Raw genomic sequence first — 26,793 nt, forward strand, 5'->3', positions numbered from 1 at the left:
TCAGAAGAGCAATAATAATATAATAAATGTGGTTGCTAAAAGTGCGAACATAGTTTATTTGTTGAAATATTACATAATGTTTTTACACTTTTTTTTATTAAATATATAAATATATTTTTATTGAAATTTTAGAAAATATTTTTATTTTATTATCTAATTTATTATTATTTAAAGATAATAATTAATTAATTTAATTTTTCAAAATAAAATTAATAATTTTTGGATGAAATTGGACAAAAAATAAGTTTAAGGGTCAACTCTAACCCTTTAATCAAGTTAACTAATGGAAAAATTATCAGATAGGTGTAATAATATAATATATCTAAATATGAGGGGTGTCATAGTGGATTTATAAAAATCAGAGGATGAGTTAGTGTATTTCATTAAAGTACAAGGAATTTTAGTAATTTATCATAATTTAAAAGAAATTTTCTTTTTGTTAATAATTATTGAGAAATTTTTAGGTAGACTCAGTCCACCACGTCATCCGTGGACTAGCCTATCACATAATGACACGTCATTAAAATGATGACAATCTTAAAAATTCGTTTATTACTTATTTACACATTTGAATAGTAATATTACAAAATTGCCATCATTTTAATGACGTGTCATTATGTGATAGGCTTAGTCCACGGATGACGTGGTGGACTGAGTCTACCTAAAAATTTCTCAATAATTATATACATTTATAAAAACAATACATCAATGGATAAAAACTATAATCTAGTATAAAAAAATGTGAAAGAAAAAACATAAATAAAAGAGTTTTTATTTTGATAAAAACATATAAAAAGATATATGCATAGCTAAAAAATTAGAAAGAAAAAATCAATATATATATATATATATATATATATATATATATATATATATATATATTCACTTATAAAATTTAATTATTAATTAAAAACTATTAAGATAATTATTAAAATTAGAATAATAACTAAAATAAACTATTATGTTAAGATAAGTTAGAGTAGTAACCAAAATAAACTATTGTGTTGAGATAATTATATAGAGTATTAATTAAAATAGACTACTTTATGTGAAGGAAGAGCAGATCTTCATATGAAGAAGGAGTAGATCTGTGCTCCTCTTTCATGGAGGAGGAGCAGCGGACTCCTCCTCCGGACGGAAAATACGATTTTTTTTTACAATATATCTAAACATGAGGGGTGTTATAGTAGATTTATAAAAATCAGAGGATGAGTTAGTGTATTTCACTAAAGTACAAGGAGTTTTAGTAATTTATCATAATTTAAAAGAAATTTTCTTTTTGTTAATAATTATATACATTTATAAAAAAAAATACATCAATGGATAAAAACTATAATCTAGTATAAAAAAATGTGAAAGAAAAAATATAAATAAAAGAGTTTTTATCTATACTATATATAAAAGTACGGAGGGGGGACAGACAAATTTACTGAATAATCCTTTTAGTTTACTACTAAATAAAGGTTTTATGGTCATTAACTAATTAGTTATTTAATTGATCACTATTGTAATTAAAGTCTTAATTAGAATAGGTAGCTAAATTATCTTCAATTTAATTTTTAGTATGTAAAAAATAGCTAAATTGTCTCCAAAATATTAGGAATATCTATCTTTTAGTTTGATTGAACTACAAAATTAAAATACTGTATTTGGTCAATGTATTATTATTTAAATTTCTATTTTATTATTTTTAAAGATATTATTAATAAAATTAAGTTAACTATTTAATTATGGTTATTATAAAACCAAAAAAAGAAAATTTAATAACCGAATATATTATATTTACTTTTACAAAAATTCTTAACTAATTTAATATTAATTATAAATAAAAAATTGATATAATTATAGTAAATTTACTAATATGTTCATTGAGGAATTACGTTACGAGCCACGTGCATAGCACGTAATGCGAAACTAGTTTTGATAAAGACATATAAAAAGATATATGCATAGCTAAAAATTTAGAAAGAAAAAATTAATATATATATATATATTCACTTATAAAATTTAATTATTAATTAAAAACTATTAAGATAATTATTAAAATTAGAATAATAATTAAAATAAACTACTATGTTAAGATAAGTTAGAGTAGTAACCAAAATAAACTATTATGTTGAGATAATTATATAGAATATTAATTAAAATAGACTACTTTATGTGAAGGAGTAGATCTTCATATGAAGAAGGAGTAGATCTGTGCTCCTCTTTTATGGAGGAGGAGCAGCGGGCTCCTCCTCCGGACGGATACGATTTTTTTAAAAAAAATTTATATAATTTTACGGTTTTGTATTTAAAAATTATTCATAGTTAATATAAATTAAATAATTATTATAAGTTTAATTTTGTAAAAAAGAAAGTATTTTTATACTATTAATAACATTAAATTAAAAAATAAAAAACTATTTTAATTTATTTTTTAAATAAAAAAGTTCAATTTAGTGCTATAGAGTAGGCGAAAAATTAAAAAAAGGGTACAAATAAATTTTTCCTATGTCATGGTATAAACGAAAAAATATTATAAGGTGGGATTTTTTTAAATAATTAAGCCTATTTATTAAAATTATTTAAACATTTTTAATTGATCACTATAAACAGTGTGAGTTTAATTTAATTGGTTAATGCGTCTCCAAATATATTTAGATATTGTGAAGTCAAATTCCATCTCTATAAATATTTAATAAAATGATGCTACTAGTCGGAACCTTGTCTATGTTAAAAGAAAATGATCCCTATAAATGATTAAGAAAATTTCTCCATCCGAACTAAGAATAACTACACAACACAATAGTTGCGCCACGTCATTCGTGTAACAAACTAATGAAGCGTTAACCATTTTATAAATACTGAGTAATGCTATATAATTCAACACTTTTAACCCATTTTTTTGTACCACCTTACGTGGCAATCAAAGAGTGAATTGATTAAATTCTGTTTTTTGAGATATACACTTTTGGATGGGGATTAGACCAATAAAACCTTGCCACGTAAGGTGGAGAGTTGGGTTAAATATGTGGATTATGAAGCATTTTTCGTAAATATTTAATGATAAAAAATAAGTAATAAATAAAGATTGCCTATCGCAAATACTTATTGACTTGTTGTAAAAATGACGTGTCACGTCCGTTGTGTGGGATAATTTTGAACTAAATACGTTCATATAAGTATTTTTCCCTTTTTATTAAATAAAGAGATAAATAATACTTCAACTCGGATAAGGCAAATGTGTTGGTGGTTTGAATGGATGGTGGAAGTAAATCCTATATTTGAAAACATTTTTGATGAGAACAGATTAAAAATTAAAGAGAACACAAAAAATTTATCCACCTTTTGCTTAAAGCCTTAAACTATTATATATATAAAAAAAAGATAATGAATTATTTAGGATGTTTTTAATACAATAAAAATATATATTTATGATTATTTTATAAATTATAAATTTTTGAGCTTCATACATATTTTACAGTTTATTTTACTCTCATAGTCTATTTTTATTATTTTTTTGTTCTCTTTCCAATATTAAAAAATAGAATATTTAAATAATTATTCATATTTTTTGAAATTTACTACTTTGCACCTGTGAATAGAAGATATTGTCAGTTTTATCTTATTTTAGAGGAAAAATAGGACACATATCTAACACTCATTCCGTACTAAGTAGAATTGTCCATTTTCATATTATCATACAGTTTAAAAAACACAATTTGTACTATAAATTTCTATAAAAAATCTACTTTTATACTCTTATTTAATATAGTCACTAAAAACTTCATTTACTTATATATAACAATAAATATTAGCTCATTAGTGAGTTTTAAATAGAGACAATATCAAAAATTTAACTTCAAAAATTATTACTTCCTCCAATCCGTAATATTATCACATTTGAAATATATTTTTTAGTTCATAATATTTGTCACATTAGAATACCAAAATAGCATTAATTGATATTTTTCCAAATTTATTCCTTATTAATTTATTGAAAGAATATGATTATACAAATAAAAATAATAATCATAAATGTCAACAAATTTTATAATAGGATTAATTTACTAAAAATATTTATAAATTAATATATATTAATTATTTGTTTAATTTTTATGTCGAAATTAAATGTAATAAATATTATCGGAAAAATATTTATTAGAAGTGAACAAAAAACTTAAAAATTTAAAATAAAAAAATGGACCACTCTGTCTCTATTAGAATCAAGGAAATATTTATCTTCAATTATCCGTGTTTGAGTTGTATGGCTGGGGAGACGCTTAGGGGATATCCCCTTATCCTAACAAACAGTTACTACGGGCCTGGTATAAGGCTAGTACACTTCAATTATTTGTTGAGATAATTATTTTTAGAGATAATGACAATTTATCCCCAACGTTATATTCTCTTACGATTTTTTTAAAGGTCTAATACATTAAAAAAAAATCCGACCTTTTAGCCTCTTCTCAATCCTACCCTAACGTTAAAAACTAGTCAATTTTATTCTATTTTATATTTTATCGTTTCAATTATATCCTGCAATATTAAATTAACGTCCTTTTCATTTAGAAAAAATTCAAAAATGTTCTCCATTTCAAGCATATATTAATTATATGTGTTTAAAATTTAATTAGCTTTAGTTAAATTGATTAAAATTTTAAATTAGTTTTAATTTGATTGTATTTTTTAGTTAGTTTTTAAAAACAAAGGACTTATTTATACTTTTTAGAATGAAAATGAATTTGATTTTATCTTTATACTTAGTTAATTGAATAATTTATTTAAGTAAAAATTGACAAAAATTTTAAAATTAGGATACAATTGAAACGATACAATGCAAATTAGGATAAAATTGATCAGTTTACAACGTCAATGTGGGATTTAAAAGGGGCTGAAAGGTCGGATTTTTTTAAGGCATTGGGCCATTTTTAAACTAGCACCTTCTTTCGCTATTTAAGGGCTTTTTATCAAAATTAAATTTTTATTTAATCTATAAATTTATTTAAAAGATAAACATTTATAAATTCATTAAAAGAATTGAATAAATTATATAATTTATTTATTATATTTTGATAAACAAATAAATATTAAAATAATTATATTAAAATAAATTATTTTTTAAAATTAATTAGACATATTTTATTTATAAATTTTAAAATATAATATGATTTTGATATTACTTGATTTTGAACCATACATATTTCAAATATTTAACTAAATAAAATATTAAACTCTAAATTTTTAATTAAAATCAATCGTTATTAATTTAATTAATTTATTTTTTTTTAATTTTTTAAAAATTATTTTATTAAAAAAATGGTTTTATCTGGTTTTAATAAATTAAAATATTTATAAAAATATTATTTGATAAGTAATTCAAAATTATTTTAAAAAATTATTTAAATTTTAAATTTTTTTTTTAAAAAAATAAGTTTAAAGTTCAAATTGAACTTTATATTTGATAGTAATCCTTTTGTTAAGTTAAATAACATATTTTATTAACAGAAAGTGGTAGTAGTTAATTCAATAAAATTTCTAAAATAAAAAATTGAATTTTTAAAAATCATGCGAGAACTAGTATTTATGATCTTATAATGTTAGAGAAGAATATTGTTATCCCTCACTTTTAAGTTTCATCTCTCTTTTTTTATTTTATTAATTGAAAAAACAATTTAACGATTATAAATAAATAGAAATTTACAAACTATAAAAAAATTCTACAAACTATGAAATTTACCAACTATATAATAAATTAATTAATTAATTACAAAATATAAAAATGATTACATAGTAGAAAATAATATAAATTTATAAAAATTATTTATGAAGTATATAAAAAATAAATTTACAAGGTATATAAAAATAAACAAGATAATGAAGATTCAAACCAAAAGCTGTCATTAGTAGAAAATAAAACGCAAATTACAAAATTTGGAAATTTCTTCAAGAACACTAAAAACTATAATGATTCTGTCCTAAAATAGAGAGAGCAATAAGAACATAAAATCTAAAGAATATATGATTCTTACAATAATGAGTGATGCCCTAAAAATAAGATAAAATTGTTTATAGTTACATGAGTGTTTGGCCAAATAAAAAAATGGGCCCAAGTCTTGAGCCTTTGAAATTAGAAATCTGAGAATTGCCTTTTGCCTAGTTTAGATTGTGACCCTCAGCATAAGTGAGAGTCACGATCGTGACCTCCTTTGCTTGGGTTACCTCGGTACAAATTGCATGCCTTGTCTAGATCGTGACCTTCCTCCAGCTTTAGGGTCACGATCGTGACATGAGTAGTTAGTTCTTTAATGCATAACCATTAACTTCATAATTCAATATAGAAACCTCCAAATGAGTTGATTCTTGAACCTCTGGAAAGTTTAGGATGTCTACTTTATTACTTATGAAGGACACAAACTCGTTAGAAGTCTCTAACCACTCCATAATTGTCAAATAGTTCAACAGGGTCAGATTCTCATGTATGTAAATATGCTTTCGGCGTCTCTAAGACTTTGCCCCATCGTTTCTTTGTCAATTCTTCCTACTTTTAAGCCAAATACGCTCCATAACGCTCCAATATTCCTGAAACACACACACATACGATAAGACACACAAATACCTCGAAATACGTGATAAAATACACTAAAGTGCACGGAAACGACTCGAGTACATAGGAGTATTTTACTCCTATTAGTGGCCATTTGGCGAGCATGGTATTCGATGTATTTTTGTATCTATTGGTATGTGGGGCTCTGCTCAGTAGGGAGTTCTGATGTGGTGACCGCGGTAGTGTTTGTTTGGAATTGTAGTTGAGTTGGGGTGATTTGTTGGCCTAGCAAAAAAATCTGCTAGATCTGAGGTGTTGGGGTGACGAAAACGCCGGGATGTTGAGAGTTTCTTGCTACCTCTCGTAGGATTGTGAGTGAGTTCGAGGGGGCTGTTCTGGGAAAAGGCATTCCCCACGGGTATCTATTGATGTACGTACTGGGTATGGTTTGGGTGGAAGTTACCGGACAAGAGTGGTTGTCTCTAGTGCTTTTTGTTGCGGGCATCGTATATGCTCCTCCTACGATTCCCGTTGTGTTTCTGGTGAGGTCTTCCTCTACTATTTCTCCGATTTTTGAAATTCTATGAGTTAGAAAGGGGGAAACTTTCTTGTTTTTCTTTCCCACAGATGGCACCAAATGATAAACTGTATCTAAGTCGGTTCGGCTCTACTCCATTGGGTCCTGAATAATCACAAAGAAATCCGTCAAAAGGATCCTGGAGGGTGATTCCGACAAACTATTCCGACGGTCAAGTTAGTATGAGTTATAGAAAGAAAAGAGAAGTGAAAGGAAGTATGAGTTGAGAGAAAAAAAAAGGTATTTAACCTTTCCTAATTTTGTGTGTTATAGTTGAAGGTTTGTTATGGCCTTTGATTGGTAGGAGACCATGCTGACCAATTATGTCCTATGTTCCCTTTGTTTCTGTCTTCTGCAGGGTTTATCGGTGACTAGTTTGTGTACTAATGTACTTTCGTATCAGATCGTGTCTTTTGGCGTATTTGGATATTATCTCAGGGAGATTATGCTCGGATCGTTAACTGGACTTGATCTGGTTACTTGAGTTATATGCTTTTTATGGTCATCTCGGTCACTTAAGTTATATCTTGTGTTGTGGTCGCCTTGGCTTTTTTGCCTTTTTGATCATCTTGGTTATCTCGTTACGTATTTGGTTATGACTTGGGCTTTGAGTATTTTTTGGAGATTGTTCCATCTATCTTCGTATAAGTTATCCATTTTTTTTTGTAGATATTCCATTTTATTTGCAGCTGATACCCCGCAATCTCTTGAGACTATCACTAATATTTTAACTACACGTGCTTTTATCGGTGGCTAGCTGCTATCTTCTTCAGTGCCAATATGTCCATTTTGCAATAGGAGAATGTTTCCCAAGTTCTCAATGTCAATGGTAATCAATCTCAATTTCTTTTTATTTAGCATCACCTATTTTTTTCCCAAGTCTAAACACCAGGTTTTCGTCCATCTTTTGAATAAGATTCAACAAAATAAGAATATTGATTATTCATGTGATAAATGAATAAATAATATGTATTTTGTAAAGAAATAAAATAATTATAAAAAACACCATAAGTTAATATTATTTATAAATAAAAAAACAAATTTTCTTTTAGTTATAATCAGTTCAGTAAGAGCAAAAATACTATTTAATTTAAATAAAATCTTTTATAAATTATATTTTCACTTAAATAAATTTAAATTTAAATATATATACTTATATATTTCTATTTTAAGTGTTATTAATTTGATAGGGAAGGAGCATTTAATTTATTTTGTGTGGACTATAAAAATAAAATGAACAAAGAGTCAACGCGCCCCTTAAACTTGTGACACGGGGTAAGCTAATTCAATTTATACTTGTTTGAGCAACTAACCCCAAAACTCTTCATTTTTGGGTTAAATAACCTATAATTATATTTTTAAAACGCGTAAAATACAAATCGGGAGGAAGGGATGCAAAAAAATAATTAGATACTTCTCTTTTTGTTGCGATATAATTATTTTAAATTTATTTTTTGAAATAAAAATATAAATTATGGGGTTATTTGACCTAAAAATGAAGAGTTTCGGGGTTAATTGCTCAAACAAATATAAATTGGGTTACATGACCCCGTGTTACAAGTTCAGGGGGCGCGTTGACCTTTGTTCAAAATAAAATTCAAAGATAAACAACTATATGTACAGTAAAAATAAATCAAGTGAAAAATTAAGATAAACACTAAACAGGCAAGAGGAATCGCACGTGTAGAAGCACAAGGACAAGCAAGCAAAATATAGAAAAACAGCAGCAGGGATCCATTTACTCAAACAAAAAAAGTAAGGATCCATTTGTAAAACAAAAAAAGAGTAGGGATTCAATCCAAAAGTGTTCGTCTTCTGCTTATTAAAATATTACTAAAATACAAACTCTACCTACACTCTCCGATCACCTGAGACTTCTACAAAAAAATATCCCAAGCAGCCGACTTTTAGCTTAATTTTTTCTCATCTGAACTTATAATTTTATTTTCAGATTCCTTCAATCATGGACGTTGATCCTCGTCAATATGAACAAGTCGTAAGTATTAATTTTCAATTTTTGCGCCTCTTCACTACTTATCTTAATTAAATTTAGGATTCTATAAGCTATTTACAGTTTTTAAACTTCATACTGATTATCTTTGCTCGCATTGCAATGGTGATGAAGCTGTTGACGTATTTAGCTTGATTTTTTTTTCGAAACCCTAATGAAGTTCTAACCTTAAGGTGTTTTTTGTGTTTCTACTGGTTATTTATGCTGTCAATTAGGTTGTTTTTCAATATTTTGTTTACCTTTTTGTTTACAGGTCATCAAAGATAATGATATTCACAGCATTGTTCTGTCATATTTGGTGCATAACTGCTATAAAGAAACTGTGGAATCTTTCATTGCGAGTACGGGGATGAAACAGCCTGCAGATTGTCTTGATGACATGGAGAAAAGAAAAAGTATGTTGAGATATTTAATTTTGGTAGGAAAGAGTATGATTTGCTAATTTCTTTTAAAAATATAAGCTTATTTTAGATGTGAAGGAAGTCGGAAACAGAAATTATGAAAATTTCGTAGCATATGAGATGCAAATTAGTTCCAATTTGGCTTAAAAACACTTGCTTTTCCATATCCTAAGTTGCTGTAATTTGCTTTTTCCCTCGACCTATTCGTCGTTATAAGTTACGGAAGAAATAAATATTAATTGCTTCGGAACTTTGTGTTTCATGGTTGTTATTGGCACGATGAGCCAAAGCCCTGTTCTTATAGTTTTCTCATGCTATTTCAGCTATTATGGTGCTTTTCTTTTATGAAGTAAATGTTTATACATTTTCACTGGCAGAATGGCACTGTTTTTAGTTTCATTGCTATTTCAACCGCATGTCCTTTATTATATGGTGATCTTATTTGCTTGATCAGGTATTTTTCATTATGCATTGGAGGGGAATGCACTGAAGGCTATTGAGCTTACAGAAGAGCTTGCACATGACTTGCTAGAAAATGATAAAGACTTGCATTTTGATCTCTTAAGCCTTCATTTTGTTGAGCTTATCTGCACTCGGAAGTGGTGAGTAATATATGACTGATATATTCAAAATGACGTGTTCCACATTTTCTCTGTAACTTTTTTTTACAAAATTTATATGGCAGCACGGAAGCATTGGAATTTGCTCAAACGAAGTTGACTCCATTTGGAAAAGTCCAGAAGTATGTTGAAAAGCTTGAAGTATGTTCTTTTCAAAGTCAAAACCTTTTAGCCATATTTGCTGCATTTCTTTAGCTATTCTTTTGTTAGAGATTAAAGGACACACTTTTCTATTGCTGTAGGACTTTATGGCTCTGCTGGCTTATGAAGAACCAGAAAAATCTCCAATGTTCCATCTTCTTAGCTTGGAGTATCGGCAACAAGTTGCAGATAATTTGAATCGAGCTATTCTTGGTTTGTTTCCTTTGTTTCTTCTCATGCGAACATTTATTTTTCGAATGCAATGCAATTAAATGTTGATGATATTGTTGAACTTGCTGCTAACTCATTGATCTTCAATAATTTAAGCGCATGCAAGCCGCCCAAACTACACCGCCATGGAGAGATTGCTACAGCAGACAACAGTAGTGAGACATTCCTTAAATCAAGATCATGGCAGGGTAAGGCTTCAGTAGTACTTTTTTTTGTCTAAAGTGACAGTAACTAAGTGTTTTTTCTAATGTTGCTGTCTTGCTGATATGTGAATTATCAAAGAGTGTCTTCTGGAGTGTTTCTTTATTGGTTATTCTTAGTCTTATACTTTTAGGCTTAATCACTCAAAAGTACCCAACCTTTTCGATCTTTTTTAATTTATGTCTCAACCTTTCAAAAACGTCAATTTCAACCTAATTTCAATTGTAGCCAACTAGGCATATTAAAAAAAACGCAACCCTTTTCCATTTTAATTCATCTATAACCAAATCTATCCTTTTCGTAATCGAAAAATACTACTCAAAATTAGACTACAATTGACAAAATTATAATGTTTCTCATAAATTTAAAAAAAAAATCAAAAAGGTTTCTCCTTTTTTTATAAAAATTGAGTAGCTTGCTACAATTGAAATGTACTTATTGAATTTTTGACGAAATTGGTGTTTTTGAAAGGTTGTATAAATGAAAAAAGTCAAGAATGTTGGATATTTTTGAGTGATTAGAATTAGATTTTACTTATATATTATATATTTTCTTTGCTGTGATCTTTCATTGGACAGGTTCATGGAAAATTCATGGACCAGGTCTAGGATTGAATTTCCCGTGATCTTTTATGATTCATATTCTCATAGATCAAAATTAGTTGTGTTTGATTGCTTGGATCAGCTGTATTCATCATATGTTTCAGAGGACTCTTCAAATCTAACATTTTTTCCTTTCCAAAATCCAATTGCAGGAAGGGATTTCGCCTTTTTCTTTGAAAGATTTTCTAAGGAGCTAGAGTGAGGACATGCTCCAAATACTAGTGGCAAGGGGTAACCAAAGTCACCTCGCTGCCACCATAAATATTAGTTTTGTGCAAGTCTCAACATTAAAACTGTTAAGGGTTCTGCACAGATTGGATTTTAGTTTTGGTGATTTTGGTGATTTTGATGATTCAATGGTGTATAAATTTTTTTCATGAAAACAAGACCTTAGGAACTCTGATTATTCCATAGCGTAGTATCAGATATTGATTTGGCGTAACTAGGACTCTGATTATTCGAAGCAAGGTCGAGATGGAATATGTCTCATAATATTTCTCATTTGGATATGGGAATTACCTTTACAATATTTTTCATGAGGCAAAAGCTGCCAGTACGGTTGTATATATATTTTTCATATTCAAGTAACATCATTCCATCTGAAACTATGTCTTTCTTTAGCTAACCGTGTTTCGTGATAGCTGAAGATTAGTTAGTCTGATGTTACAATTTTCTGATTGAATTGTTTCTAACCAGCGAAGTTGTTTGGGTAAATTATTTCTACCGCTATTTGTGTATCCTTTCACGTTATTAGCAAATGTAAAATTAACAGAGTGATGGAAGACCAAATTTCCGGATAATTTTCAGCCTTCCTTCCATACTAAAGTTTCTAAACTGGAATTCATAATTAAAATTTTTCTCTACTTTTATTTTATATCAGTATCGTCTTTAGTGTCCTATCTATATGAAATAATTTTAGATGAAAATTTGTCGGTCCGAATAGGATCCTAATTAGCTGTCATGTCATTAATGTTTAACGAGAATAGAGATAGAGTACGTTAGGGATAACATTAATAAAAAATAAAAAAATTGAGATATAATTATGTATTAAAATTTAAGGACTATGATAGGGAACTGTCAGTGTCAACAAATATTACCCCAAATTTTGCCTTACTGAAACTTTTTCATGTATCAAGCTGTTGTAACTAAGTTTTCATGTTTTTCTGGTTTAGCAAAAAAAAAGATTTAATTAAATAACTAAAAGGAATTTTAGAAAATGCAAACGAATTGCCAAGAGGCATTTTCACATGCTGAGTTCGGCCCAGCTCGTGCTATAGCAGCCCTAGCCCAGCTTAAGCAGGTATCTTCACTATTTTAATGTTTTTTTTTACTCTAACTTATTTATATTATAATTATACATATTTTTTATTATTATTTACCCTAAACATATTTTTTTATACTTCACTTATCATTTTTTTCTCTTTCTCTTTTTTTTCTCCAATAGCTTTCCTTCTTCTTCCCTATTACTTTTTATCTATTCTTTTTTTTTTCAATTTCTTCTTCATTTTTGTTCTCTTCTTCTTCATCGTTAATTCATCGCTCCGCCGTCGCTCCGCCATTATTCTACCGTTGCTCCGCTGTTTTTCATATTTGTTTTTAGGGATTTTTTCTCAATTCGTGATGATTAATATGATTTATTTTAACTTTCATATTTAAATAAATAACTCTTAAATTTTCTCAATTTTAAAACGGTTTTCTGCAAAAAAAAAAAACAACTTTTGATTATCATATGAGTATCATCACTGCATTATTATGTAAAGTATCATAACACTGCAGAGAAAATCGATTTTTTATTAAAAAAAAAATAGTGTTTGATTATCATATGAATATCACTGTATTATCATATCGTTATTATAATATTATATGATTATGATAAATTTATGATAATATAATATACGATAATGATAATAGTATGATAAATACCTACATGGAAAAAAAAAATTACAGAATAATTATGATAACGATATGATTATATGAAAATAATAGAGTGATAAGGTTTTATGATAATAAAATGATAATAGTATAATAATATGATATCTGCATGAAAAAAATATTACAGAAAAATTATGATAACGAGATGATAATGTGATGATAACTATATGATAACAGAATATAATCATAATTATTTTTAATTGAGAGTAAAAATATAAATTTTAAAAAAAATTGAAGTATTTTCTATAACTTTTCCGTTTTAAGATAAAAAAAACAATTATTTTTATTGTTTTAAAGTAAATACGTAAACAGCCCTCTGAGAAATTGAGTCCATTTTGGGCCTGAAACCCATCACTGAAATATCTGACATCTATCCCCTACTTAAACCCTGAGCCCGCCATTCTTCTTTCCTCTTCCTTGTCCCTGAGAAGATAATGGGGTTTACAGTAACTACTCTTCCTTCTTCTTCATTTCTCAACCTTCAATTTCGCGACAGTAAGCTATTCTCCGCTCACATTCTTCTTCCTCATTCAAGGTATATTATTCTAACTATTCTCTTCAATTTCCATTTCAGTTCAATTCTTTCACGCATTCGGCTCTATAATTCTCCACTTCTTTCAGGTTTTGTCAGCGTACTTCGGATACCTTCAAACGCTACACAGTTAATTGCAGAGTCACTACTAAACTGAAAGAATCTCCGAATTCTGATTCTTTCATAAGAGAACCTCACAAGTACTTCGATCAAGTGATAATCACCGTTCGATCAGGAGATGGAGGTCACGGTGCTATTCTTAATATGCCACAGCAACTACAGCAGCAGAAATCAGATAATTATAGTAAGTCGAAGGGAAAGCAGGAAAAGTCAAGGTGGAAGAGTTCGTATAAAAGAGATTTCGATGGATCACTTATACTGCCAATGGGTGGGGCCGGTGGGGATGTAGTTATTTACGCCGATGAAGGAAGAGATACGTTGTTGGAACTTCACTCCAAAAGCCGGTTCAGCGCGAAACGAGGTGGGAATGTTGATGCAATGGGTGTTTTAAACTCTCAGTCGCATAATGGATTTGCTGCTCCTACTTTGCGTATTCCTGTTCCTTTAGGTTTGTACATTTTGTTATAATCAAACGTATTAACTGAGTAGAAATCTTGCATCTGCTTATTGATTTGTTGTTTGATCATGTGACAGGTACAGTGGTGAAGCTCAAAAGAGGGAAGTTACTGGCTGATCTAAAGCAACCGGGGGACGAAATACTTGTTGCCAGGGGTGGCCAAGGAGGAGTGAGATATCTTATGTTCATGCTTCGTCTTTATTTATTGAAGGGAATTTCATTTTCTTGATTTTATTTCAAGCATTATGCTGATAGATTGAATATGATGTCTGTTAAATTTATCTAGATTTATTGAATTGGAGAGTAGGCTGAGCAATAGTTACTGTATTTTGCTCAATTTTTGAAATGCAACTTACAAGCCTGTTTTTTTTTTCCCTTTTTCTGGCAGATTAGTTTGTTAGACGCACCAGAGCATAGAAAGAAAAAATTGATGGCTTTAACCACAAATGTGTTGCGAGATGACAGTGATAAGGTGAAGACTAGTGCTCTTGATTTATTAAGCTTTAGTCTTTGAATTATTTTTATAGATATATCTATGGTTCCCTTGCCAGATATAATGATTTAATTAGTCACCATCTTTTAGGCTTTTCGTTGTTGTTATGTGAATCAAATACGTATAAGTTAGCGGTTGGAATCATGCATAAATATTGAATGGTATGACCTCTGGGTTGTAAGCATGAATGGCTAATATTGGTAACATGAATGCTGAAGTTTCATGATCTTATGCAGGTTTTACTTCACGGTCAGCCTGGAGAGGAGATTAACCTGGAGTTGATTCTACGAGTTGTTGCTGATGTTGGTTTAGTTGTGCGTGTTCCTTGCTCCCTTTTTAGTGCTTTTGTCTTGTTTGAGCCTTTAAAAGCTTCTAATTATATTTGAATAGCTGTTTTGAACGAATCCTAATGGCTTGAAACTTGATGAATTTATAAAATTCAAGTACCAAAAGCTATACGTCTTCTGATTGCTAGAGATTTGTTTATAGGGTCTTCCAAATGCTGGAAAATCCACCCTTCTGGCAGCGATAACACATGCCAAACCTGATATTGCTGACTATCCTTTCACAACATTGATGCCAAATCTTGGGCGCCTGGATGGTGATCCTACTTTGGGGGCAGCTATGTATTCATCTGAAGCAACACTGGCAGATTTGCCTGGTCTTATTGAAGGTGCTCATTTGGGAAAGGTAGTATATTTCAAACTTGTTTCGGCAGTTTATTCAAAGCTTCTAGTCTATAAATCTGAAACCTTTCCTTCCGCTAGGGTCTCGGTCGCAATTTCTTGAGGCATCTTCGGAGGACCCGGCTATTAGTTCATGTTGTTGATGCGGCTGCTGAGGATCCTGTGAATGATTATAGAACTGTCAAAGAAGTACATGTTCTGCTACTTATTTGCTCAATTTGTTTGATCAGAAATTAAATGAAACATGCGATCAGTGTGGCTTTCCTTAAAGAGATATCCCTCCCCCAACAGATATCCTGGAATTTATCAGTTGCCGTCTTTTATTGCACTATGCTCTTCTTTTCTGATGCAAGCTATAAAACTGATTTCGCTCTATGAATTTGTAGGAATTGAGGATGTACAATCCTGAGTACCTTGAAAGACCTTATATTGTGGTGTTAAATAAGGTTGACCTTCCTGAGGTATGTATTTTCACATTGTTGTAGTAATCAATTTTTCTGTGCTGCTTTATAAAGAATAACCCTGCGTTCTGGGCTCTTAGCTTTAATTTTAAGATGCTCGTTAATTTCTCTTTTAGGCAATGGACAGGCTTTCTTCTTTGACTGAAGAAATATCAAAAATTGGCAGTGATGAGGTAATTTAGACCCAGATATAATGTCTGTTCATACATTTTTAACATTATTCATGGGGTGACAGTCACAGGACATACATTGTCTTCTCAGATGTTTAATGGAGATAAAAATGATAAAGAGATAGAGGACTATCCAGCACCTCTTGCTGTTGTTGGTGTTAGTGTTCTGTAAGTTAAATAATTTGTTTCCTCGCTTCTTCCTATACATTTGCAAGTTTTTAGTTGGATTCATACTATACATTCTAAGTCTTGGGGTCAATGACCACTACCAGCTATAGAATTAAGGCTTGGCTGAGTAAACGCTGCTCCCTGTGTTCAAATTATTATTGTCGCTGTTCATAATGAACTCCGTTTTTTCTTTAAACATTGAAGTTATTTCTTCTCCTCATATATTCGTAATTCACGTCACACACTTAACATGCTTTATCTTAATCTTGGTTTCTGCTGTTGGGAGATAAAACAGAGTGATACCATTTCAAATTGTCAATCATCTCTTATTATTATTGTTACTTTTTTATTATTACCCGGGTTGTTCACTAGTCTACATTTAGTAATATATGTTCTTGGTACATGTATAGTTATTTAAAAAATAATAATCTGTTGGTATATTTTTCAGGACAGGAATCAGGGTAGGTGACATGTTGAAGGAGATAAGAGCTGGCTTAAAGAAGTGCAGAGATTCTAATGAGGTATTAGAACCAAGTAACATGCCATGAGAGCATCCAAGCTGCAGAGATGTCTACAAAACATAATCGGGTAACCACATGAAGCATACAAGATGAGCTCAATTTTGGTCTAGAACTGCGAGAGTGCAGATTTGCAAAATTTACTAATGGCCCAAATCCTAACCTAGCTGGAGCATTTGTGTACAATCAGATCATACCATAATCTTGTTTCCAAATCTTTGTAACTGTAATATAGATTAGACCCATAAGATTTAGCTAGTTTCGTATAGCTGCTGTATACAATATAACAATCTATGTCCACAAAATTTGAATTTGTATAGACTCCTGTTCTCAACTCCATGTCTCTAATTTATCTGTTTGCTTGCTGACTTGTATGGCTACTGCTGACTGTTAATCTTGACAGTAATTTATCAGTATTTAAATTGACGAGTTCTAGAGTATTATATGAAAATAGACCAAAAGGAAACGAATTTATACTGTTCTCTTAGATAAATTGAATTCGTGTATAATTTGTATTCATGGTTCATGATGATGTCTAGCATGAATTTTTCCAGGTGTAGAGAAGAGCGGAGAATTCATTGAAGGCCTCCGATGCAATGGAGGTGAACAATAACGAGAAGAGCGGCAAATACAATGGCAAAAATGGATTTGGCTTTTGAATAGCAAAACGTGCGTAAATAATAATAATAATAAAACAGAAGAAAACCAAAAGGAGTAATCTGAAGGTGACAGACAGAAATAGGATGCAAATGATTCTCTCTCTACTGGTTGATGAATTGAAGATTCAGTGTACAGTTTCAAGTAACAAGATGGTCAAAACAAAAAAAGGCACAAGGTAGGAAAAAACACTTCATTTTTTATTGAAATACCACTTAAGTCCTTATATTCATAGAAGCCCTAGTAAGAATAGTGTGCATGAATACTCTGAAACTCAAGCTCAGAAGAAGCGGGAGGCGCCACGTATCAAGCAACCGTTTATAAGTTGTCAGTATTTAGTTAGTTTTTTGAGAGGATCGATATGGTCTTATCGCTAACACTTTAACCCCAAAGACGCCGCCTCCAATAATAAGTAACCGTTATCCAACCAAACTTAACACTCTTCACTGACTTATCCTTCCTGCTTGCCACCTGAGCTTGTGTGCCGACAAACTTGTTTGGCCAAGTGTTGTTTATGTTGCAAATTTCTTTGGACACGATCGATCTTGTTCTTTTCGCCATCTATCACCTCAAACCGATTTCCAGACACGTTTTCCTTTACTTCACCTTCTATAAATACCATTCTTCCTTTTCTTGAAGGTTGTTCTTATCACCATCAATCAATTTTATTCTGCTCTCTATTCCTGGATATTTTAATACAATTCAAAAAAAGAAACAAAAAGAACAGGAAATTATAATCATGTCTAAATCGAACACGAGTGTTCTTGGCGAAAAAAAACAACGAAAGCCTGCACAGGCTAGCTCAAGAAAAGGGTGCATGAGAGGTAAAGGAGGCCCGGAAAACGCTCTCTGTACTTTTAAGGGTGTTCGTCAGAGAACTTGGGGCAAATGGGTTGCTGAGATTAGAGAACCTAACCGTGGTGCTCGTCTCTGGCTCGGTACCTTTGACACCTCCCATGAAGCTGCCATGGCTTATGATTCCGCTGCTCAGAAGCTTTATGGTCCTGAAGCCAAGCTCAACCTTCCGCCAGCTCATCTCATGCACTCCGGCAATAACAGACCGCCGCCTGTTTGTGCAAATTCCCAAATGGGAAATCAATACCAAGTGCTGCATAATTCAGGTGCCACCACTGCCACGTGCTCATCGAGTAGCCCCATCACGAGGGCGGATGACCATGTAACACCAGCGTACAGCTATGACTCAGTCGTGGCTTTCTCTAATGAAAACGTGGAGTTTTGCAATGAAAAGGTGGCAGAAAGCTGCGAAGCTAATAGTTACAGTTACGGTCAAAGTCAAAGCAGTGACGGAGCTGGAATAGATGAGGTGTGGGGAAATCTGAAGGTGAATCTGCCATTATTTGATGATTCAATATGGGCAGAAGCAACAATGTCAATCGGTAATTTTATTCCAGCCATGGAAGAAGCTGGAATTTTCGCCAGCAATCTCATGGATGGAACAAACTGGGACGCGTTGCAGACTCCATGGTGCATGTAGAACACCCAGTCTCTATGTGCTATAGCCATTAGCCACCTCGCGTGATCAGTCACGTGCTTGCTTCTGCTTCTCAGCTTATACTTTTCTTTTTTTATATATAAACTTGTTTTCTTTCTAATAATCTTTACTATTGGTGGTGAGAATTAAGATAAAGCTTTGTAATGTATAGAATCTAGAAGATGAAAAAAAATCAATAATATATAATGAAAAAGTAGTGTATTTGTGTATAAACACACATTTGTGTTGGCGGCAAGGGGCATTGACGGTTACTAAATGAAGTACATAATTTTATCGTATTGGGCGGGGGCTCGGTGATCGAGTAATCGCTAATTTTATTAAAAAAAGATTAATCACTTAAAAATCTCCCAATTTGTTGGGATGGGTGGCATGACGGAAGATTTTTTATTTAACAAACTTTCAAATTTATTATAATCTTTTTTTATAAAATCGTTAATAATGCTTACCCTTCTGACATGGTAACATCTCGCCCATATCTGGAAAACTTTGAAATTAGCTGAAAAGGAATCAATTGTTTCTCAAAATTGTGTAGAATTTTAACTGTGAAATATCTGCCTGCATGGATACGGTTAAATATAAAATCACCGCCGTCTCATGTGGATACTGGGTTACCCATGATGATGTGTAGAATCAGCTAGTACTGTCAATGTTTTTGGATTTCATATTTTCTCGTAAGCTATGTTTGGAATAGGTCCGAAATAAAAAGCTAATCGAATTACTTTTTACTTTGGGTTTTTTTTTTTTTTCTAAAGTTAAAAATGACTACTATTACATTACTTAAAGTTAGCTATTTCATTATGTGAATCTAGCTTTACTAATACCTGATACCTGTTAGGTGGACTTTTTGCATTATGTTCGAGCTGAATCAAACCAAACTATTTTTTTTCCCAAAATTAAATAGAACATAAAAATTTAAAATATTTTAAAGCAAACCTAATTGAATTAGTCAGTTCGACTAATATTTATGATTTAATTTTTAATTTCGATCTGCACTAAAACTGAAGTGAAGTTTTATTAATTTCAAAGCCTAATTAAATTAAAGATTGAAAAAGTTTATAGTTAAATCGAACCGAACTAAATAAGTGAGTTTATTCAATTATTTGGTTTAGTTCCGGTTTTTCACACCCCTAAGTAACTGTTGTATCCCCTATTATGACCAACTACAATAGACCTTCTAATTTAATAAATTAACAATTCTAATAATTAATAAAATTTCAGGAAACCAAATTTGTTTCATGTTGGATAATTAGTAATTTTATTATTCAATAATTTATAAAATTTAAATGTTTTTCATATAAATATTAATTATTCGAGAGATTTTTTTAAGATATATATAAGATTAGTTTATATGTTAATTAATGTATCCAACACTTATTTTATTATGTGATGAATCACAAAATGGATCTGAGCTAAGGGGTACCTGCGTACACCAAAAGCAGAGATCAGAAAGAATGTTGGAGGGGGGTCTCCGGGCGTTCGCTCTGACGCTCAATTCAGACTTTTTTAATAGGGAAAAGAAGAAGAAGAGAAAGAAGTAGTATTGAGTGACTAGAAAGAAGCACCTTAGGATTTTCAAGTGACTTATATAGACCATGTTTGGTGGTCCTTTTTCCCTTGTTAAGTAGGTCTCGTGTTATATCTCGGTATTTATATCTCGGAATCTAGGTGCGAACGTTGGAGAGTAAGTCACGTTCTCATAGCGGTGATGCTAGGTACGGGTAGTTCATAACTCGATATTTGTATCTCGGAATCTAAGATCTTTGTAAGATATATGTGTTTGTATCTCGTCCATTGGTATCTTGGTTATCGATCTGGCATAGTTAAGAGCTCGGTTTGCTGGACTTAGTGTCCTCTCATGTCGAGGTTGCTTCGCTTCTATGATCGTACATTATCCATACGTTATCAGTATCCGACACTTATTTTATTATGCACTACATATAAATTAAGCTATTTTACTTTGTGAATAATGTATCTTGATAATATATTTTTTTGTTGAATGTCAAGTTGATATACATTTTTTGAACTAAATTATAATATTATTCTTTTTGGACTGAAAATAGAAATAACATTTTTTTGAGTAATTGTGAAGTGCATTTAGTTGATGTTTTTATAATACTAGTTTCGCATTACGTGCTATGCACGTGGCTCGTAACGTAACTCGTCAATGAACATATTAGTAAATTTAGTATAATTATATCAATTTTTTATTTATAATTAATATTAAATTTGTCACGACCCAAATTTATGAGTCGCGACCGGCGCTAGGGAATGGGAGTTGTAGCTCCAAATCCCGTAGCAAGCCTAAAAACCTATGTAAATTTTTCGCAAATCAAAACATATTTCATATAGTAAAATACATATGACCCCATTTACAAATAATATCAGAGTTAAAACGCGTTATACAAAATTCTAGTTAAAATATCTAGACTACTGCGGACTGCTAGAATGAAAACCTTCTTTTTCTTCTTGTACAAATGACTTCCGAGAATTAAAACTTCGGAAGCTTGACTCTTCAAATCATATCATACTATCCCTGAAAAATGGGAGGAGCAACGGGGTCAGTATAAAACTGAGTGAGTTCACCAAATTACACGCAATATCACATAAAGGGTTAAAATCCATTGAAAATCCATTCTATATATCAAAAATAATCTTTTGACATCATATTGCGTATCTTCTTTACTTTCCTTCATAATTCTTTGTTTATTTCATAAACTTATAGTTTATAGGTATTTGTCGTCCTTGATTTCTTATTATGATATTGATATTTTTCATTTTCATTTTGTTGCATTAGTTTTCGACCGAATCTTAAATCTAAGTTTATATTATCATGATTCTAAGTCGAACTAAATCATTGGCAAGTCTCTTGTGACTTGATCCTTATGGTTGGGTCCCGAGATAGTTCAACCGAGTTACCCATAACCATATGGTACAGTCCCGAGATAATTCAACCGAGTTACTTGTACCATTTCTCAATCCCAAACGATCGATAGGAGTCCCGAGATAATTCAACCGAGTTACTCCTTAGACACGGGTCCCGAGATAGTTCAACCGAGTTACCTTCGTGTCTGCATTCGGACTCTGCACCCTGCAGGTCTTTTGAACTTAACTGTCGATTCATATGATTCCTATTGACATTTAATAGGAGTATTTGTTCACATTGTGTCTCGAACTTGTTTCGTATTGATTCTCGATGTATCACACTTACTTTTTATTTCGTATGAGTTCCGAGGATTATCATCGAGAATGGATGAGATACATGTCCCGGGATAATTCTACCGAGTTCAACCTTTTATCTCAGTTCTTCATATTTAGTGCACCATAGTACAAATCTCATTTTACGTTTTTGTATTTTTCGTTCGGTTGTATTGATCCTTTATGGACCATGGCATGCACATTACAATCTACAAGCATACATCTATAACACACGCACGTATGGGTATTTATTATGTTTGATAGTACATATCGGAATGTACTATATTTTCTTATTCATATTTGATCTGATACTTGTATATTATTCGATATTCGATTTATTAGTACATATAGGAATGTACTGTACTTTTCTTATTTATATTTGGTTCAATTCACATTTTATTACTTTACCCATCCCCGGTGTTTAAATATATATACTCTTTTCATTTACTTGTATTATTATCAAAATAGCACAATACGATAAAACATCATTTTCAAAACATACATATATATGCATTTTAAGAACATACATTTAAACATAAAAATATTCATATAGCTTTCGTATTAAAATACGCAGCTTTACGAATATTAGCGAGTAATTTAAAGTGTACTCACCACTTGCTATCCATAATCTTTAAAACGGCTAAGCGATATCACGATCTTTCAAATTCCGTGCCTTGTCGATAATTGCCTCATCGAGTCTATACAAACATAATTATAGCAAGAATTAATAAACTTCAAGCTATATCTATATAACTAAAAAGTTGGTTTACTAGCCAACTTCGGCTATTAAAAACGCTCACTTAAAATAGTTCAATTCCTAAACAAAATCAACATTCTTAAAGTTTAAAACGTCTCCTACGACTTTCGTTTAGGGCTCGGAATGAAAATCGCACCCGAAGGTGTCGGAATCTAGCCCATAAGTGTTTTTTACATAGGGCTGTCCTAAAACTGCAGACCTGCTCCGAGCAATAAAATGTTCTGATCAATTTGATCATCTTAGAGGCAGAACTAGGGAAAACTTAAAGCTAGACAATTGTAGTTAACATCTCAAAGTTTCCGTATCAACAAACGGAACTTGATTTGGAGCTATACAGCTCGAGATATTGCTATTGCAATATGGATGTTTTGCAGGACATTTTCTGCAAAAACGTATGCATTCGGATCACAACTTTTACGCATCATAGTTAACCTATCGATACCACATTCTAACAACAACACAATCCAGCCCCTAAACGTATCCTAATCATACACATTCCAAGACCTAATCATCATTAAAACACTTAGATACGAATTCCATACAAGGGCCGAATTATCATTTCATTTTTATTCAAAACTTAACAATCACCATCAACTTCAATTCAGTCATAATTATTCAAGCATATAACAATCAAATGATCCTTACATCCTTGACCTAGCTTCATGGCCGAACCCTTCATAAATTTTCATCCAAAAATTTAATTAACAACAACACAATTCCTATGACTGTAATCATCAATTTCAATTCATCAATTCATCATGATTTTGCCAAAATCCTAAGCCTAATTTCTCTTTCAATTTATCATTCAAAATCAATAATTTCCAAAAACAATATACCACAACACATCAGCCCTAATTCAACCTCAATTCATCCATTATAACACTTAATTCATAGCTCATAATCATCATACATAATCAAACAACCATTATCATCAAACTTTAACAAAAACCGAAATATTAAACCTGAAACCCTAACTGTAATTTGAGTTTATTACCTCAAATTGAAGCCATAGATCTGTAGATAATCACTTTCTCGTTCCGTGGCCGCAAGAATCGCTCAATTCGGACTTAAAACGAAAGAGATATGGTGTTTTGAAGATTTATGAGAAATTGGGGAGGAGAGTTACGAGATTCTTTCTCTCTTGCTGAAAAATATGTGATAAATGAATGAATATTCATTTTGAAAGTGATGATAATAAGTGGGCAAAGAGTCCACTTTGGTCCTTGAAGTTGCCACCTCCATATCTTTAAATTTTTAACTTTTCTTTCGTTCAATTTAGTCCGTCTAACGTAAATTCTTTAGGCCCGATTAATTTCATATTATTTATTTCCAAATAAATAGTATTACTCCATATCTTATTATCTCACTTTCCAACAATTTATTTTGGCAATTTTGGCCAAAAACGCTCAAATTTCCTTTTTGAGCGAACTTGCACTTTTTTTCACTTTTTCGTCCAATATTTCATTTTAATAAATATCGATACCAATAATCGATATTATTTTCCTACCTTATGAAAATATATTAATGACAACTTCCTTCGGAAGTTTGTGGCTAAAAGTCCATTTTAGTCCCGACTAAAACCAATTGCTCGCATAATAATTTTCAATTAAAATTATTATTTTACGATAATTCCAATAGACCCGCTTCGGTCTAAGTCCTTATTATCCAGTCTTAATCTGATAGTCTCATTCTTAATCCTTACGATTATGCCTCGTGGCGCTACACGTAATACCTCAAAAATTTAGGTTATTACAAAATTAGTTAAGAATTTTTGTAAAAATAAATATAATATATTCGGTTATAAATTTTTTTTCATATTGAATTTCTTTTGATTTTATAAAAACCATAATTAAATAATTAATTTAATTTTATTAATTTATATCTTTAAAAATAATAAAATAGAAATTTAAATAATAATATATTGACAAAATACAGTATTTTAATTTTGTATTTCAATCAAACTAAAAGATAGGTATTCCTACTAATTTGGAGACAATTTAGTTATTTTTTACATACTAAATATTAAATTGGAGATAATTTAGCTACCTATTCTAATTATAATTTTAATTATAATAGTGATTAATTAAATAACTAATTAGTTAATGACTATAAAACCTTTATTTAGTAGTAAACTGAAAAGTATTATTCGGTAAATTTGTCTCCTCCCCCCATCCGTGCTTTTATATATATTATAGATATATTATAAATGTGCGACTTAAAATATATTTTATAATTTTTAAATATAAATTCAATAAATTAATAATCATAATAATTAATTAATTTTTGGTCCATCATGTATATTAATTATTAGAGGTCGACTGTAGTCGATTTTCGTAGCTGTTCAAGTCCAATTGAAAATAAATTGCATAACCCACTTCCACGTCCCTCAACTTTCATATTTTTTGACAATTTTTTTTTTTTGAGAATTTGACTATATTATTTGAATATGTTAAATACATAGAAATCTTTAATAATTTTTTTACACTATACTTAGTTTTATTATATATTATTTATTAAATAATAAATTTAGATTTTATTTTTAAGATGGCTAATGGTCTGAAAAACCCTCCACCTTTTAGCCCGTTTTCGTTTGCACCCTCATGTTGTAAAATTGCAATGTTACCCAAATTCACACATTTCGTTTTCAATTCCACCCACAAATATCAAAATTCACATCTTTTGGTTTCAATTACACCCTCAAGCATCAAATTGATTTCTTTTTCAATACTTCATATTTTAATAAATATTTTAAATAATCCCTAATGTTTAATTAAAACAAAAAACTCATCTTGCTCGAAATTTTAAAAAATCCATCATATTTATTGATAAAAAAACTAAATTAAAAATATTTTTCTCGAAATTTTATATTTGTCCCAAATAAAATAAATTCCAAAATTTTAGATTTATAATTAATATTTTTTAATTAGTCCTAATTATTTATATATAATTTTTTATGATTATATATCTATTTAACTAATTTTAAATGTTACTAAAAACATTAAATTAAATAATCTAAACATTTTTTTTGACAATTATTAAATAATCTAAGCTCATCCACCGCCTCCGCTATACCCTGCCGGCAGCCCCTCTACCACCACTCCGGCAGTTGCCGGAGTGTCAGAGTTCGTCTGAGAAAACGAACCCATCTGGGTTCGTCTTTCTCAGAAAAACCCAGATCTGGGGTTCGTCCTCAGATGAACTTGGCGGTTTCTGCGGTTTGCTTGCACTTTTCTGTTACATATCAAAATTGCAAGTAATGTCGTTAGGGCAGGTGGTGTTATTATTTTGTAAACCTAAGAATGTCTTCCTGTATGATTCATTAGTTGTATTGTTATTATGGTTTGAAAAGCTTTTTGATGTTAAATTGGTATTGATCTGTGCAATTAATGAAACCAGTTTGGAATGAGTAAGGATTAGAGAGTTAATTTTGGACTAAAATCATTAATTTTATTCAAACTTACACTTGTGATTTTTAGAACATACACTAATGAGAGATTTAACCCAACTGATGAGAATTAGTGAGCAATTATCTATTTATGAAAACCAACCACCCACCTAACTGATATAGAAGATGCCTCTTGTTCATGTTTCTGATTTGTACGGCCACCAAGATCCATGGGAATTGTGGATTCATTTTGCTGGAAATCGTGTTCTTTATCTGGGAGACATTTTTTTCTTACCAAATTAAAGAAGAAAAAGACCAACAGTTTGAAAAAATGTCGGAGATAAGCTTTGATTTTTTTGGGAAAAAATTCTTTTTGTTTTAAATATAACATTAAGCGCCATTTAAAATATATACTAAAATATAAAGTATTGATCTA

At 30.5% G+C, this 26,793-nt stretch overlaps 3 protein-coding genes and 1 long non-coding RNA gene across 5 annotated transcripts; 3 read left to right on the forward strand and 1 right to left on the reverse strand.

Annotated features, from left to right (window-relative positions):
* The first annotated feature begins 8,900 nt into the window (after positions 1 to 8,900).
* On the forward strand, positions 8,901 to 11,918 carry LOC126669138 (uncharacterized). The gene is made up of 7 exons (XM_050362498.2): positions 8,901 to 9,102; positions 9,371 to 9,512; positions 9,973 to 10,120; positions 10,204 to 10,279; positions 10,381 to 10,492; positions 10,607 to 10,698; positions 11,466 to 11,918. The coding sequence occupies exons 1-7, from the start codon at positions 9,070 to 9,072 to the stop codon at positions 11,508 to 11,510; spliced, it is 648 nt and encodes a 215-aa protein (XP_050218455.1). The 5' UTR covers positions 8,901 to 9,069; the 3' UTR covers positions 11,511 to 11,918.
* A 1,722-nt stretch (positions 11,919 to 13,640) lies between these two features.
* On the forward strand, positions 13,641 to 17,184 carry LOC126665212 (probable GTP-binding protein OBGC2). Of its 2 annotated transcripts, none has more exons than XM_050357934.2 (11): positions 13,641 to 13,780; positions 13,867 to 14,345; positions 14,432 to 14,523; positions 14,743 to 14,826; positions 15,084 to 15,161; positions 15,337 to 15,537; positions 15,615 to 15,722; positions 15,920 to 15,994; positions 16,111 to 16,167; positions 16,236 to 16,332; positions 16,781 to 17,184. In XM_050357934.2, exons 1-10 carry the CDS (start codon positions 13,680 to 13,682, stop codon positions 16,287 to 16,289), a joined length of 1,329 nt encoding a protein of 442 aa, XP_050213891.1. In that variant the 5' UTR covers positions 13,641 to 13,679; the 3' UTR covers positions 16,290 to 16,332; positions 16,781 to 17,184. The 2 variants fall into 2 exon arrangements, with proteins under 2 accessions (XP_050213891.1, XP_050213889.1); XM_050357932.2 differs by having other exon boundaries at positions 13,642 to 13,780; positions 16,256 to 16,332.
* A 154-nt stretch (positions 17,185 to 17,338) lies between these two features.
* On the forward strand, positions 17,339 to 19,276 carry LOC126677656 (dehydration-responsive element-binding protein 2D). The gene has a single exon (XM_050372392.2). It carries the CDS (start codon positions 18,247 to 18,249, stop codon positions 19,000 to 19,002), a length of 756 nt encoding a protein of 251 aa, XP_050228349.1. The 5' UTR covers positions 17,339 to 18,246; the 3' UTR covers positions 19,003 to 19,276.
* Positions 19,277 to 21,332: 2,056 nt separating this feature from the next.
* LOC126677661 (uncharacterized) lies at positions 21,333 to 24,134 on the reverse strand. The gene is made up of 3 exons (XR_007640566.2): positions 23,967 to 24,134; positions 22,828 to 22,913; positions 21,333 to 21,553 (listed from the first exon to the last, which is right to left on the reverse strand). It is a non-coding gene; the product is annotated as an uncharacterized LOC126677661 (long non-coding RNA).
* Positions 24,135 to 26,793: the final 2,659 nt, after the last annotated feature.

Source organism: Mercurialis annua, linkage group LG1-X (genome assembly GCF_937616625.2).
Source record: "Mercurialis annua linkage group LG1-X, ddMerAnnu1.2, whole genome shotgun sequence".
Lineage (NCBI taxonomy): Eukaryota > Viridiplantae > Streptophyta > Magnoliopsida > Malpighiales > Euphorbiaceae > Mercurialis > Mercurialis annua.

Excerpts from the sequence above, each read along its gene's own strand:
- LOC126669138 (XM_050362498.2), top strand. The coding sequence starts at position 9,070 with ATGGACGTTGATCCTCGTCAATATGAACAAGTC. Across the intron at positions 9,103-9,370 it reads CTCGTCAATATGAACAAGTC|GTCATCAAAGATAATGATAT; the intron begins GTAAGTATTAAT and ends TTTTGTTTACAG. Across the intron at positions 10,699-11,465 it reads TAAATCAAGATCATGGCAGG|GAAGGGATTTCGCCTTTTTC; the intron begins GTAAGGCTTCAG and ends ATCCAATTGCAG.
- LOC126665212 (XM_050357932.2), top strand. The coding sequence starts at position 13,680 with ATGGGGTTTACAGTAACTACTCTTCCTTCTTCTTCATTTCTCAACCTT. Across the intron at positions 13,781-13,866 it reads ATTCTTCTTCCTCATTCAAG|GTTTTGTCAGCGTACTTCGG; the intron begins GTATATTATTCT and ends CACTTCTTTCAG. Across the intron at positions 14,346-14,431 it reads GCGTATTCCTGTTCCTTTAG|GTACAGTGGTGAAGCTCAAA; the intron begins GTTTGTACATTT and ends ATCATGTGACAG.
- LOC126677656 (XM_050372392.2), top strand. The coding sequence starts at position 18,247 with ATGTCTAAATCGAACACGAGTGTTCTTGGCGAAAAAAAACAACGAAAG.